The 15,671-nt window shown below is 51.9% G+C and overlaps 1 protein-coding gene across 1 annotated transcript in view; it reads right to left on the bottom strand.

Annotated features, from left to right (window-relative positions):
- The window catches only part of TRPC3 (transient receptor potential cation channel subfamily C member 3), a 59,691-nt gene extending 44,282 nt beyond the window's left edge, over positions 1–15,409 (bottom strand). The window contains exon 1 of the mRNA XM_036240549.1: positions 15,174–15,409. Within this exon, the coding sequence (XP_036096442.1) occupies positions 15,174–15,409 (236 nt within the window). The remainder of the gene's footprint in view (positions 1–15,173) is intronic.
- Positions 15,410–15,671: the final 262 nt, after the last annotated feature.

The following is a 15,671-nucleotide window of genomic DNA, read 5'->3' as shown; positions in this document are numbered from 1 at the left end:
GCACCAGGGTCCTAACACCCACCAGGAGGCTGAGATTCAGCTGCCTAAAGTCAGTTGGTAATTGACGTGTGCAGCGACTGGAGTCCACATTTAGTTTGTGTGATGCTGGGCAAATAATTTCATCTCCCCGGGTTTCCCTGCCCCAGAGGTAAAAAGGGACGTTTATAAGTCGCTCTAGATTTCCCTCATGAGCTCATGAATAAGAAGCTTTTTAAAATAAGCTAAAAAACGATGTTAAATAAACCATATAATTTTTAACATTCTGATTATTTTAAATATTTCAGTGGCTATTATTATAAGTACAAATCTGCATCTTTACCTTTGCCTACCGCTGATATTCTTGCTGAATGAAATGCTTAATATAACTTCCTTTAAAAAGCCTGTGATTTTTGTATGCCTTGCATCACCAAAGGTACCAGATAAGCTCTTTTCACATTACTGATTTTCGTTGTTGTTATTGTTGTTAATCCTCGTCTGAGAATATTTTCCCATTAATTTTTTAGATAGAGTGGAAGGGAGGGGGCGAGAGAGAGAGAGAGAGAAAGAGAGAGAGAGAGAGAGAGAGAGAGAGAGAGAGAGAGACTTCTATGTGAGAAAGACACATCGATTGGTTGCCTCCTGCACGACCCCAATTGAACCTGCAACCCAGGTATGTGCCCTTGACTGAAAATCAAAACCGTGACCCTTCGGTCCTCGGGCAGACACTCTAACCACTGAGCCAAACTGGCCAGGGCCACATTACTGACTTTTGAAGTGAATAAGAGTGACAGTTAAAAGTGAATGACTAGGGATAAAATGCTTTCCTTCCCTAATGTGTATTCCAGAAATAGCTTCTACTATTGACAAAATAGTATCCATAGAGTCAGAAGTTGAAAACTAACTAGAAAAGGCACTGGCCTCCCCGGGGGCCTGGAGGGGGACATTCCGGAGCACCTCCGGCAGAACAGAGGTGGTGATCATGCCCCATCCAGTTCTCAGTCTGGGGGCCTCACACCAAGACAGGAGCACAGAGGCCCCTGCAGAGGTTTCCACACAGAGACCACGGACACATGGCAAACCTGGCCCTACGGAGGGGAAGCACCAAAGGGCCCCCCGAGGGGCTTGTTGACTTGTCCAGGGCAGAGGGCTGTGACTGGTACCCCATCCTAACAACCGGACTAGTGTTGGGTGATCAACTTTAAAAATTAAATCTAGTCTTTATATACAGGGTGAAGCAAAAGTAGATCTACAATAATTAATAAATAATATAAGATACACTGTTTTGTGTACTCACAACTGTAAACCTACTTTTGCCACACCCTGTATATATATACATTTATATATGTATGTGCACACACACAGATGCATTTGTTGCAATTTCTAGAAAGCAACAGAAGAATCTTGCATACCTGGGCTCTGAGGAGTGGAACTGAGTATCCACAGGGTAAGGGAGATTTTAAATTTTTGCTTATAGCTTTTTGCACATTTTGAATAGTTTTAACCACCGTTTGAATTATTTTTATTAAAAAATAAAATTCATGTTTTTAATTTTTATCTATTTTAATCCCTTAGTTGACAATTTTTAAAATACAGGTATTTATTGGCACCACTGCAGTATAATCTTTCTGAAGCTAAATAAATGCCCCACGTTTGACTACTATTCCTAGGGTATGGATGTGTAGTGTGTAAGGTAGTGTGTGGGAGACGGAGGTGGGAGGTTGAGTGGGGTGTGTGTGTGGGTATATCTGTGTGTGTCCACGTGTGTTGGTATAATAATGTTTTTTTAGGTGGGAAATAGCATTCACTGAAGTGCATAGAAGAGGACTTTGTTTTGAGACCAGAGTCTATGACGAGGTTTTAAATAAATCCTATACTTTTTGTTGGTGTAAAAGTGAGTACATTTTATTACCATTAATAGTATGGACATCATTTGTTAATATTTTTACCATTAAACTACACACTGGTACTCCTCAGACGGCTAGACTTTGTGTATTGTATAAAAGATAAATTTTGTATTAACTATAGAATATATATACAGAGTGTCTGTCTGCAATTCCAGTCTAAACTCAGATGGGTTATCTTTGGGGAAATAAACTCATTATTAATTAGTATTACATTTAAAAAAAATTTATTGATATTAGAGAGAGAGAGGGAGGAAGAGAGAGGGAGAGAGAGATAGAAACATCGATGAGAGAGAACATCGATTGGCCGCCTCCTGCATGCCCTGCACTGGGGATCGGGCCCACAACTTGGGCATGTGCCCTGACCCGGAATGGAACCAGCGACCTCTTGGTGCAGGGTCAACGCTCAACCATGGAGCCACACCAGCGGCGCAGTATTACATCTTAATGGAAAGGACTTTTTAATCTAGTGATTGCTGCCTACAAAGAAAATCACTTTTAAAAAAACCACCGTTTCTCCCAAAAAGGAGAAAATACTAGAAGATGATTCATGAATTTTCTCTTTGCATTTCTCAGTATTTTAAAATTTTTTCTTAGTATTTCCTCTTCTTTGGGAACTTATGCCTCCATATTGTGTATCTGAGTTGAAATGCGGGATTTTAGTACTATACACACAAGCCGCATGAGTCATTTTGATTTTGTCTTTAAAAGATTCTAACACTGAGTTAAGTGTGAAGTCAGATTTCTCCATTAGAACAAATTACACTGCAATTGCAAAGTAAAAGAGCTGATTCACTGCTTATCGTCACAGTGAATCCACAGAGGACGTGCCTTTTGTAAAAACCTTGCCTTACGGCACGAAGGAGCCTCACTAGCCTGGACTGATGGGCTGCATAGCCACATTCCACCCATCCACACGGCTAAGTAACCTGGCCCCCTCTCAGCCAGCCTGGGCGGGGCCCCTCCGCTGGCCTGAGAAACAAGGACGGAATGAGGGTGAATGGAAGAGGATGCTTAACTTTATTTTTTTATTATTATTCTTTTTTAATCCTCACCCGAGGATATTTTTACATTTATCTTCAGACAGAGTGGGAGGGTGAGACAGAGAGAAACATCAATGTGAGAGAGACACATCGATGGGCTGCCACCTGCATGACCCCGACCGGGGCCGGGGACGAACTGCAACTGAGATACATGCCCTTGGCTGGAGTCGAACCTGGGACTTCTGGTCCGCAGGCCGACGATCTAACCGCTGAGCCAAACGGGCCAGGGCAGAGGATGCTTAACTTGAGTAATGCTAACATTGAAATCACTTTACTAGACGGTTTATCTTCAGCTTTCCATCTAGTGGGTAGACTCATTCAGCCCTGCACGGGCCTTCTCTCTGGAGGACCCCGGAGGACCACTGCCTAATCAGATGCTCAAACCACCACGGGCCTTCTCTCTGAGAGGACCCTGGAGGACCAATGCCTAATCAGATGCTCAACCCCACCACGGGCCTTCTCTCTGGGAGGACACTGGAGGACCGCTGCCTAATCAGATGCTCAACCCCACCACGGGCCTTCTCTCTGGAGGACCCTGGAGGACCGCTGCCTAATCAGATGCTCAACACCACCACGGGCCTTCTCTCTGGGAGGACACTGGAAGACCACTGCCTAATCAGATGCTCAACACCACCACGGGCCTTCTCTCTGGAGGACCCTGGAGGACCGCTGCCTAATCAGATGCTCAACACCACCACGGGCCTTCTCTCTGGAGGACACTGGAGCACCACTGCCTAATCAGATGCTCAACACCACCACGGGCCTTCTCTCTGGGAGGACACTGGAGCACCACTGCCTAATCAGATGCTCAACACCACCACGGGCCTTCTCTCTGGGAGGACACTGGAGCACCACTGCCTAATCAGATGCTCAACACCACCACGGGCCTTCTCTCTGGAGGACACTGGAGCACCACTGCCTAATCAGATGCTCAACCCCACCACGGGCCTTCTCTCTGGAGGACACTGGAGCACCACTGCCTAATCAGATGCTCAACCCCACCACGGGCCTTCTCTCTGGAGGACCTGGAGGACCACTGCCTAATCAGATGCTCAACAATAGCCAAGTGCAAGCTCCTCGTGACTCATACAATGGCTGGTAATATCTGACTGCTATGGACCCAACTGTGTCTCCCCACACATCCATATGTTGAAGCCCTGACCTCCAATGTGGTGGTATTTGGAGATGAGGCTTTGGGAGGGAATCAGAGTTAGATGAGTTCATGAGGGTAGAGGTCTCGTGATGGGATCAGTGCCCTTGTAAAAAGAGCCACCAGGAAGCTTGCTCATCCTCCTCCCTGCTCCTTCCCACCCTGTGAGGACTCAGAGGGAAGGCAGCAGCCTTCGGGCCAGGAAGGGAGCTCACCGGGCCTGCCCGTGGGCCTCCCTGGGCTCCTCGCCAGGCTCCAGACCGGAAGAAAGTGCACCTCTGTTGTGCAAGCCCCAGGTCTGTGGCACTTTGTTATGACAGCTCACGGCGAGGAAGACACTGACCACACACCTCCAGGCCAAAGCCCACACTTTCCCACGCTTTGTGAAACAAGCTTCAGGTTCTTAGCACTTGTTCAAACACTGAAGCAGATAAAACGTTCTTCCCGAGAAACAGCTTGGTGAAGCCAAAGGGAACCCTCTGCTCCACTCTGTTCAGATGCCAGAGTATAAGTAACACTCCTCAGTTTTTATGACTTTGCCATCAACTCCTCTGACCTCTATCAGTGTATCTGGAAGTGTGGCTTGCGGACCACCTGCCTCTACGTCCCTTGGAGTCCTGTTAAAATGCACATGTCTGGGCCTCATTCTAGCTGAGCTAAATCAGAATCTCTCGGGGCAGAGCCCCGGAATATGTATTTTATAGGAGCATCCACACTAAATGTTGGGAATCTCCAGCATGCAAACATGGGGCTCTCATCACTGAGCCCAGACTATGAGGCCGTTAAACACCCATTGCACTGACCGTGCCAAAAGTCAGGTGGAAACAGCAGGTTTGAGCTGAGGGACACAGCAGCCTTGTGTTCATTGTGGTTCTCTGTGCTTTTTATTTTTTTTAAATATGTTTGTATTGATTTTTTTTTTTTTTTTAGAGAGGAAGGGAGAGAGAGAGAAACATCAATGAGAGAGAAACATCAATCAGCTGCCTCCTGCATGCCCCCTACTGGGGATCGAACCCATAACCTGGGCATGTGCCCTCACCTGGTACTGAACCGGCACCTCTCAGTCCATGGGACAAGGCTCAATCCACTGAGCCACACCGGCTGGACATGTTCTCGATGCTTCGATGCTTTATGGCCCTTTAAAATGCGATCCCCAGGAAGTGACTTACTAGAGTCACAGTAATAAGAAGCCTGCAAAAATGCCGTCATCTGTGACCATTTAATGTCAAGCCCTTGCCTTGATCAAGGATTGATATTTTTTAAAGGTTACTATGTCTTCTTCAAGGACTGCACTTAAAGGGTTAAAGAGGCTGTGCATTAGAGTATTCATTGCAACCTCTACAGGGATTTAAGTGCTAACCTCATTCCAGAACTGAGTAGCTAGCAGCCTCTCTCTCTAGAGGAGTTCACCCCTTTAATCTAACACTATAAACTATACAACCCGGCTTGTGTTTGGCCCACAGTGTGCAGGAACTTAGCTGAGATCTAACAGCGATGGACAGCCACCCATGTCTATCCCAGACTTCGGCACAGTCTCTCCCCTCCTCCTACACGATTTCTCACGTAGATTTTACATCGATGGCCCTGTATTCCATGTGCTTTAAACCTATTTTGTGGTTATCTCAATTATTATTTTTTAAATAGAGTATTAACAAATACCTCCTCACCTATGCCGCCATGGCCAGTCCCCAGATGGTAAAGTCACGCTTTCTATCATTGCCCTGTGCCCAACCAGGTACATACACAGTCAATGTCTGCTCACTTGAACTCACTTGAGTTCCCAAATCTTTTCCCAGGTCCTGGCCTCTCACCTGACCTCACGTACAACCCTCTGTCCCCTGGTCACTTGAAAAGGCTCCTTCTGCCCTGGCCAGTTTGGCTCAGCGGTTAGAGCATCGGCCTGCGGTCCTGAGAGACCCGGGTTCGGTTCCCGCTAAGGGCACGTACTTCGGTTGCAGTTTGTCCCCGGCCCTGGTTGGTCGTGCGGGTGGCAGCCACTCGATGTGTCCCTTCACATCGATGTTTCTCTCTCTCTCTCCCTTCCTCTCTCTCCCTCCCACTCTATCTGTACAAAAAAAAATGGAAAAATATCCTCGGGTGAGGATAAAAAAAAAAAAAAAAAAAAAAGAAAAGGCTCCTTCTCCCTTAACCCAGCACCCAGCAACTCAGGCTGGTTATTTGGGTTTAGCAATTTCAAGGTCATCTGTGATTCACTGTTTGTTGTTGTTGTTGTTGTTGTCAATCCTCACCTGAGGATGTTTTTCCATTGGTTTTAGATAGAGTGGAGGAAGGGAGGGAGAGAGAAAGAGAGAGACATCGATGTGAGAGAGACACATTGATTGATTACCTCCTGCATGACCTAGTCAGGGGCCACCCAGGCACGTGGCATTGACTGGGAATCACACCCAAGCCCCTTTGGTCCTCAGGCTGACGCTCTAACCACTCAGCCAAACCTGCCCAGGGCTGTGACTCACTGTTTTGATCCCGTCAGTCACTACATTCAGGTTGAGCAATTGCAAGGTCATCTGTGACTCACTGTTTTGATCCTGCCCGTCACTGCACTCTGAGGGTCTCCTTGGGAATGTGTCTCTCCTGAACCCTTCTCTCTAGGCCTCACTGCCAGCACCCCCAGGTCGCTCACAGGTCCAGGCTGGGTCCCCCCTCGGCTCTGCAGCAGACAGCGCCAGGGCAGCCACTGCTCTTTCCCGAGGACCTGGCGCGGACGTGTTTTTCGCGCGCTGTCGTGTTTCCTTCTCATGACAGTGCTGTGAAGCAGGGGCTGCTTTCTGTTTCCTAGGAAAGCTGAGCTCACCAGAGAGTGTCCGGGTAACACCGAGCAGAATGCAGCAGCGGGGTCCTGGGGCCTGGCTCTGCCTCTTCCCAGCGCTTCACGCTGCCTCACTTCCTCGACCCCACAGTCCTGCCCCGCATCGTGCTCTTCTCGTGCCTCTGAATCTCTGCTTACACTGACTCGTGCCTCTTAAAAGCAAAAAACAAAAACAAAACCTAGAATCCCCTGGCTGACTTTCAGGGACACTGGCGGCCCCCCCAACCTTCTTTCCTTGCTCCTTGCTGCCCGCACACACACCCCTCTGCTTACTCTGCGTTGTCAAGGGTACGCCTGTGCTATGAAGGGCATCCTCTCTCGTGCTTTCCCAAGTGCAAGACCCCCGCCCCGGCTGACTCAGGACTCCCGTCTGGGTGAGGGGCGGGCGACCTGCAGGTTGGGTGGGTGCGTTGGGGTAGTGGAGAAGACTGATTTTAGAGGGCGAGTGCAAAGAGAAGAGCAAACTAATTTGCAGCTTCTTGCAGGAAAAATGGGATTCTGCAAGCCGGATTTTGGAAAGGGGAAACTGTCTCGAGGAAGGATTTGCTCCATTGCTTGTTTTCTCTGGTTCGTTTGGAAGGGGCCCGGCCCTGGAGGGCCCTCACGCACAGGCCAGACGCTCTCCCCCGTGGGCAGCACAGCCGGCGGCCACTGCCCCACCCCCGCCCCTCAGAAGGAGGCCGCAGCAGGGGAATAGATGTCCACATGCGGATCCACGAGGCTGAGGAACCCCGGGGTGGGGCCCTTGCTCTGCGTATTTGATCTGGAGGCCTGGGGCAGCGCAGCCTGGTCAAGCCGCAGAATGCTGGGAGCCTCCTCAAGCCGCCCTCCGCTCCCAGGGCTGGGGCCCCGCGATGAGAGCCAGAGAGTCCGCACCAAGACCGGGGTGACCGGGGGGGCTGTGAGCTGGGCCCAGGATGTCTGCGGCAGCCCGTGGGAGCTGAGCTGAAACCTCGGACGCCGGGGAGCACAGCTGGGCTCTGACGAGGGCAGGTCAGCCGAGGTCAAGTCACTTCCGCTGACAGGCATCACCCGAGCAGAAGAGGACCATCGTCCGGAGACCAGAAGAGTCAGAAGACACCAGCTCTTCCCTCCAGGGGACACGTGTGCTCCCCTCCCCCCATGCCCAGATGCTACAGAGACAGCAGAGGGAGGGGCAGCTTTCCGGGAGTCTGAGCAATTTTATCCAAGTGAGAGACAATTTCTTTAACAAGAAAATGTACTTGATGGTATCAAACTAAGATCAGGGAAATCGGCCCCAGAGCATCTCTCTGGAGTGTCCCGAACCAGGGGTGCACACTTGGGCCAGAAAGAGACTCCGACCCCCTGTGGAGAACGGGGGGTGGGGGGGATCAGCAAGCAAAGGTCCCTGAGACACTGTCCTAGCTGACCAAATCCCTTGGTAATGCAGGGCGAGCCTTCCCACCTGGTTTGCTCACATAACTGCTTAATTGCTTAATTAACCTAAATGCTTAATTTCTTAATTGCTTAATTCATTTTTTGAATGAGAATAAGTGTCTGTTGAGCAAGCAAAACACAAAACAAAATTTCAAAATCTAACTTAAACCACAGACTGGACATTTGGTTCATTTTTTCTTTCATGATCAGTAGGCTGCAGCTCAGGGGAAAGACCTGGTACAGGTGATCACGAGAGCGCCCCAGGGTGCCTACGGGCGATCACGGGAGCCCCCCATGGTGCCTACGGGCGATCACGGGAGCACCCCATGGTGCCTACAGGCGATCACGGGAGTCCCCCAGGGTGCCTACGGGTGATCACGGGAGCCCCCCATGGTGCCTACGGGCGATCACGGGAGCCCCCCGGGGTGCCTACGGGCGATCACGGGAGCCCCCCGGGGTGCCTACGGGTGATCACGGGAGCACCCCATGGTGCCTACGGGCGATCACGGGAGCGCCCCAGGGTGCCTACGGGCGATCACGGGAGCGCCCCAGGGTGCCTACGGGCGATCACGGGAGCACCCTATGGTGCCTACGGGCGATCACGGGAGCACCCCAGGGTGCCTACGGGCGATCACGGGAGCACCCTATGGTGCCTACGGGCGATCACGGGAGACCCCCGGGGTGCCCATACAAACGGGAGCCATGCTGTGGCTCACGCTACTTGTATGACTCCATGGTCCAGTCTGTCACCAGGGGCCGAGGTTCCACAGGTCATCACTAGAGCACCTGCAAGATTCTGTTCATCCTGAAACCCGGAGTCTGTGGCCCTTTCTGAAACCCGTCCTGTCCCCCCTGCCTGAGCTCTGACATACTGCTGTCTGCCCTGAATCTGCACAGTGTTTTATTTCATCTCCTTATCCCTGTCTCCTGGGTACTCTCGTCCCCTGAGGTCAGCTGAAGATAAATGCTTCATGGTTTCTATTTGGCTTTATACTTCTGTCCCCTCGACAGTGCCCGATACAGCGAGGTAGATTCATGAACCGCGAGGACCGATATAACTCGCCGCGTGAGGACTTGCTCAGAACAGCCTCCTCGAGGGCACTAGGAGGGGGAGGACCAGGGGCGAGACCCCTAAGTGCCGCGCCAGGCTCTCTCCACGTTCCCGCGCGGTGTCTCGGGAGTAAGGAAAATGAGCAACAGTTTGCAGATCAGAATAACAGTATTAAGATACATGTTTCGCCCTGTCCTGGAACGCGTTGGTCCCGTCCAGAAGAGTCCCGACATGGCTCTCTGGACTGAATCCCAAGCTCTTCGCACTCAGCTCCAGTCGCCCTTATCAAAGCAGTCGCCTGACATCCGCGTAGAAAGGAGGGAGAGAATTAACCAACTCACTCCATCCATCTCTCGAGGATGCGGGCCAGGTAATAACAGCACCCGCCAAAGCAGCGAGAGTCACACCCAAACGGTTGAAACTAATCCGTCACCACACTGAAGAAAGTGGAAGTGCCAGCCGGCGAGGGTCCGGTCTGTCATTCTGTGAAGGGCAAGAAGGGCAGACAGGGCCACAGAGATGAGTGATGAGCAAGTGCGAGCCAGCAACCACCGTGCCGGGGTTGGTGTTGGGGATGGTGATCATCGGAAGTGGTAATGACGGTGGGCAGCAGCAGGCTGACAAAGGACACCAAAGCCACAGATGAAAAGTCAAAAATAGACAAACCCCACCGTCCCCCTGGCAAGCAGGCACCTGCCAGTCAAGGCCGCTGCCCCCGGGGACCAATGTCATCTGCGCAGCACACCTTACACGTAGAAGGAGGAAAGAGCATCTGACGAAGGACCTCGATCGTGTCATCAAGACGCACGTTGAGGCCGTCAATACATGTGTTTGTGGGGCGGGAGACCCGCCGACGCTCGGGAGCCCCTAAGTGCACAGCGTGCAAGGCTCGAGAAAGACGCCCCGTCAGCGAGACTGTCCGGTGGACGGGACGGCAGGGCAGGGCCCGCAGCCCAGCCCGAGCAGCATCCCCACACCACGAGCAGCTAAGTGAACTCTCACCGGGGCGACCAAACTGGCAAGCACTCCAGTTAGGACACAAGAATGTGCAGCCTTCACCCTAAAGACTCACCCCGCGGAAACGTGGAAACAGAGACTCCGGCACTTCTGGGTCTCCGCAGCCACGGATTCCCTGAGAGGCTCTGTTGGCCTGTGTTACATTCAGAACCGTCCGTGTATCGTTCAGACACCTCTGTTAGACACGTGGGAATCCAGGCAGAGGCCCGGACAACTACTCAGAGGCAAGGAGCTGTGCGTGTTTAAGGGGGGCAGTTCTGGGCCCCTCTCGCCACCTCCTCCCTGTCCTCTGGCTCAGGAAAGTTCTGCCAGGCCCCTCGGCAGCTAAAAGCAGAGAAGCAAAAAAGCCACTACACAGTGTGCTCCCTCTGAAAGTCCCCCAGGAGCAGGGGAGGACCCCTAACCATTGCCTCATGACTTCTTGGCATTTCTGAAACATACGTGCCCAGGAAAGTAGTCAAGCAGACGCCTTCCGGGATGTACCTGTTTCTGCGTCCAGGATGGCGTTGGTGTGCAGCTCCACCGCCCAGCTGGGGCATGCTTGGTAAGTGCCTGCTCGCCTGCCCGTCCCCTCCGCAAGACGGAGGCACCCTGAAGAGCAGAGGCCGCCTCTCTGGCTCTCCATGTCTGGCTTTTAGTGCGTGGCTGATGAAGAGCTAAGTGACAGGGATGGACGCACAGAGGCAGGCATGCTAACTGGAGACGGGAGACCCAGGGAGCAGGCAATTGTCCCGTCCAGATCTAAACACACCCTTGGTCACCTATGATAATGTGTGGGAAGGTGATGGAGGGGAATTGGAGCACTTCTTCTAAAAGAGGGTTGCCACAAGTACTCGAATATAAATCAATAATCAGAAGTTAAAATCACGTAAACAGTCCTTCTTTCGAGGCAGGTTTCTGCTCGATCGCATTTAATACTCAGTTGTGCCACGGAAAGTAACTGATGAATTCTGAATCTCTTGATTTTGATCTCACATAAAGTTAAGTTTCGTCAGAATAATCCGGGGGGCAGAAGGAGGATGAATCTCAGAAACAATAAGATTTAGTAATTAATAATTAAGCGTCCTTTGAAAAAGAAACTAATTTTCACAATACTTCCTAAAACGAATTTTCGTTTATTTCAGGAAGATTAGTGACAATGAAATTAGAAGTCAAATACAATCTCAGTCTGTCATGGAACAAGAATCTTGACACATTAAACTCAAAAAAGTAAAATAAAAAAAGTCTTCTTACCCAAGAGGAGACGCTCATAGTTGGCTATTTAAATGTATTAGTCACTATCAATTATACACATAGAATTGTTACTAGAAGCAAAGGGATGTGGTTTCCTCTCATCATCCACATCCGAGGTCGGAAGTGTGGGGCTGAAGATGCTGCCCACGTCTCATCACCCTGCACCCGACTTTTCAACAGAGAATCCAAACGGGTCAGTCCTACTTGACAAAATGTATTTAGAAATGCAAAAGAATATCATCACTGTCACACGCTTTCCTTAACAGGTCACACATGTGTGGACACGGAAGTCTCATTGGTTAAAAAGAGCTGGGACCAAAGCCATATCACCTATTATTTGAATAGTGCAAAGAAAAATAGGGAATTTTTTTTTTTACTAGATAATTATAGACAAATATTCCTGGCCTAGATGCTAAATTAAAGACAAAATGCTCTGAAATCCTAATTGTTATCATAAAGTCACTGCTGAGCCCCTTACGCACAAGTGTGAAGTTGGCCACCCCACAGTTCACAACTCCGTCTACCTGGGGCCAGACTCCTACATGTCCACCCTGCCTGGGCCACCAACCTGGTCCCCTGCCAGACTGATACTGTGTACCTCTGAGGGTATGTTGAGGAGGAAGACCGCTCAGCGGCCATTCACTGCCACTTGAACATGCTCCTGAAAGGGACGGTCATCTTAGTGTGGGACTTAGATGATTTTAGGTGGGGGACTTCAGATGACCCTCATAGCTTTAAACTTGTATTTCTATCTTTCTGTTTGACATCTCTATCAGAATTATCTGAAAAAAACAGACCCTCCTCTTTGTTTTGTTTTTTTCTTTTCAACAACGACATCAACCATCTCTTAGTTATCTAGGTTTAAACCACCAAATCATCTCTGAACCTGCCTTCCCTATAAATCCGTCATGGTCAGTTGGTTGCAAATTCCCAAGGATTTTATCTGTGTATTCTCTCTTCTAATCTCTCCCCCTTCCATCTCATCAGCACAACACTGTTACGAATCCTAATCTCAGCCTGAATAGCTACAATAGCCCCTAAATTACTTATTCACAATCTGCCAATTGCCACTTCAATCCATCAAATTACTGCTGCTTTGAAACAATCAATGGCTCTCTATTGCCTCCTCCCAGCCCTCAAGACCCTCTGCATCCATGCCCCAAACCAACACATCCAGCTACATCTCACTGTCTTCCTACCCACACTCTATGTTCCGATCAAACTCAACTAATATTCCCTAGACATGCCTGGCATTTGGGGAGGGGGAGAGGGCTTGAATTAACCACCCAATCTTTCTCTGCCTGCTAGTTTATCCATTTCTTGAGGCCCACAAACTTTTCCTCAATTTCTTTACAACCTTAAGTTGTCCCTTGCTCCTCTGCACTTGACCCTTCAAAGCTCTGTCCTTGTATATGTGTGAGTTTCTGGTGCCTCTTCCACTGTAACTTATAGCATAATCACTCACAATCAGTTTCATTTCCACCTCTCCATCATGAGGTCTTGAATTCCTTGAGTGCGGACAAGGTGTTGTACTCATCTTTGTGAACTGCTGAACCTAGCCTGCGCTTGGCACATGAGAATGCTTAAGAAATATCTTTGAATTGAAACTCACAAGAATGCCTTCAAATGCCTTTTTTGGGAATGAGGTAATCTCGCCAGTGACATACTACTTGGTCCTAGGTTGGCAAATAACGAGGACAAGGGAAGTTCCAGTTTGAATCGCTGGTCGAAGGTTTTTTGAAAAGTTTTGTTAGTGATATAACAGATGTCATTGTTCCTCCTTAGTCAGTCTGTTTAAAATTCCCCAATAGAATCCTGGAGCATGGAGCAGGGACATGCACAACAGGGTCACCCTGCGGACTCTTCTTGGTGGAGGTGGGCTGCATCCTCCGCAACCCTTCTTTTTCTTGCCTTGTGAAGACCGCCATGGGGCCCCCTTCTCTGATGCTGTCCGAGCCTGTGTGCACTCCCCGAGCCACGAAACTGGCATGTTCTACGCAGATGGAACAAAGAGCTAATCTTTGCTGGGATATTAAGCTAGTCTCTGACATTACCCAGTCACAAGCCTCGAATAAACACGGAGAGCTTGCTGCCCTACCTCCAGAATAAATGTTTCTTGATGTCTATCTCCTTAAAATGACTGGGTCTTCTCAAGCACGTTAGGAAACAAGTACACTACAAGTCACTTGCTGAATTATGTAAACTCGGCACATGGACAGGGAGATGTTCCATTAGCCGCTGGACAACCAGTATGTAATGGGCTTTGCCCCATGCTCTGAGCAATTGACCTCACACTTCAAAGGGCAGAGTGAGTAATCTCTGCTTCGCCTACCTTCTCAGCTAAGAGTGCTCTGGTGTCCAATTTAAAGAATCAAGAAATTGAACAGGGTTCTAAAACCCAAATTGACAAAAGGAAAAATGGACCATGTCTTAAAACTCTAGAGAGGCAGGGAAGCAAGCAGGCGATGCTTTAAGCCCTAAGGGCTCCGTTACTTCCCTCCATTTCCTGGACCATTTCCAGTCCAGGCCAGCCTTCAAGCATAACTGAACCACATCCGGACGCATCGCTCATTTTAAAGCAGAACCCTCCCCTGGGCCATCTACTCCCAGCCTCTGATTTGATTTCCATGGTTGGTGGGTCGCAGGGACCGGGCAGAGGGCAGCCCGCGACAGCAGGGGGCGCTGCAGAACCACCTCCCGGGGCCCCGGCGGGCAGGGCCGCCCCAAGTCCGACCCTTGCTTCCTACCTAGAGCTGAGCATTCTTCCTAAAAAAGACAGTAAACCCCGCGACACGCCCAAGGTACGCGACGAGAGAACTTGAGAGACTGCGCCCTGGAAAATGAGTCACCCTCTTTTCCATCCTCTCTGCGTCTCGCAAATCTGGGAACGAAGCAAAGTTGTTCCTTCTCACACAGCGGAGCACCCACCTCCACCTTCCTGTAAAACAGACCCAGTGCTGACCCCAGCCGCCCGGGGACTTCGATCCGAGTCTCCAGCAAAGCGGTTCCCGCGCCGCTGTCTCCCGGGGGGCCCGCTGGGGCCCCGGCTGCAGACTTCCCTCTGAACGGGCCGTCGGGAAACCGGGCGACCGGGCACACCTGCCACCCACCGCTGTATCGCACACGGGCCCCTCCCTTCGCCCCGACGGCCCGGGGCGTCTGGGGGGACCCACGTTCCCGGGGTGGCTCCGCGCTGGGACGCGGGGACAAGTCGGGGTAGCACGCGCGCCCGGGTCTGTGCGCACCTTCCGTGACCCCGCCCGGGTGAGCGCGGGCACCCGGACCGTTCTCCCAGGGGTTCCCAGCCCACGGGCTGTGCGCGCGCGTCCCCGGCTGGAGGAGAGGGGGTACCCACTGCCCGGAGGGAGCGCCGGTGTCCCGCCTGTCGGTTCGCGGGTGGTGCCGCGCGCTTCGGCCGGGACAGGGCCCCCGCCACACCGTCCGCGCCCCGCGAGTCCCCGCACAGAGCAGGACTGCACGCGGCCCCGGATAAGACCGGACGGGGCCTGGGGTCCCGGGCACGTCGCGGGGCGGCAGGGCGCCTCCCTCCCGGGCCGCGGTGGCCGGTACTCACATGCCGGGCCCCGGAGACCAGGGCGGCGGGCGGTGGCCGTGCGGTCCCCGCGGCCAGGGCGCGGAGCTCAGCTCCAGTCCCCCGTTGACGCCCCTCCAGCCACGCCGGCGGCGCTGAGGCTCGTCGCCCGCGTCCTCCTCCTCCTCCTCCTCCTCCTCCTCCTCCTCCTCCTCCTCCTCGCGCGCAGGGAAGGTCACCCTCGCCTGCTCCTTGCACTTCTTGACCTTGGTGGACATCGCGGCGGCCGCGGTCCGAGCGCGGGGGTGCCTGCCGCCGGCCTCCGCCGTCTCCCCGCCGCGCCCCCGGCCCGCCTCCCGCGGCCCCGCGCAGCCCCGGGCGGGAGCGAGGAGGGGACAGCGGCGCGGCCGACGCTCAGCCGCTGGAGACGGGAGCCGAAGCTGCCGCGCCGCCGCCGCCCATCCAGCCCGCGGCGCTGCGGCTGGAGGGCTCAGCCCGGGCCGAGGGGGCGCGGGTGCTGCCTGCTCCGTGGCCCGCGCC

The sequence above is a fragment of the Molossus molossus genome, unplaced genomic scaffold (genome assembly GCF_014108415.1).
Source record: "Molossus molossus isolate mMolMol1 unplaced genomic scaffold, mMolMol1.p scaffold_m16_p_4, whole genome shotgun sequence".
Classification (NCBI taxonomy): Eukaryota; Metazoa; Chordata; class Mammalia; order Chiroptera; family Molossidae; genus Molossus; species Molossus molossus.
Note: the sequence above shows the minus strand (reverse complement) of the source record. Positions and strands in the feature narration are given on the sequence as shown.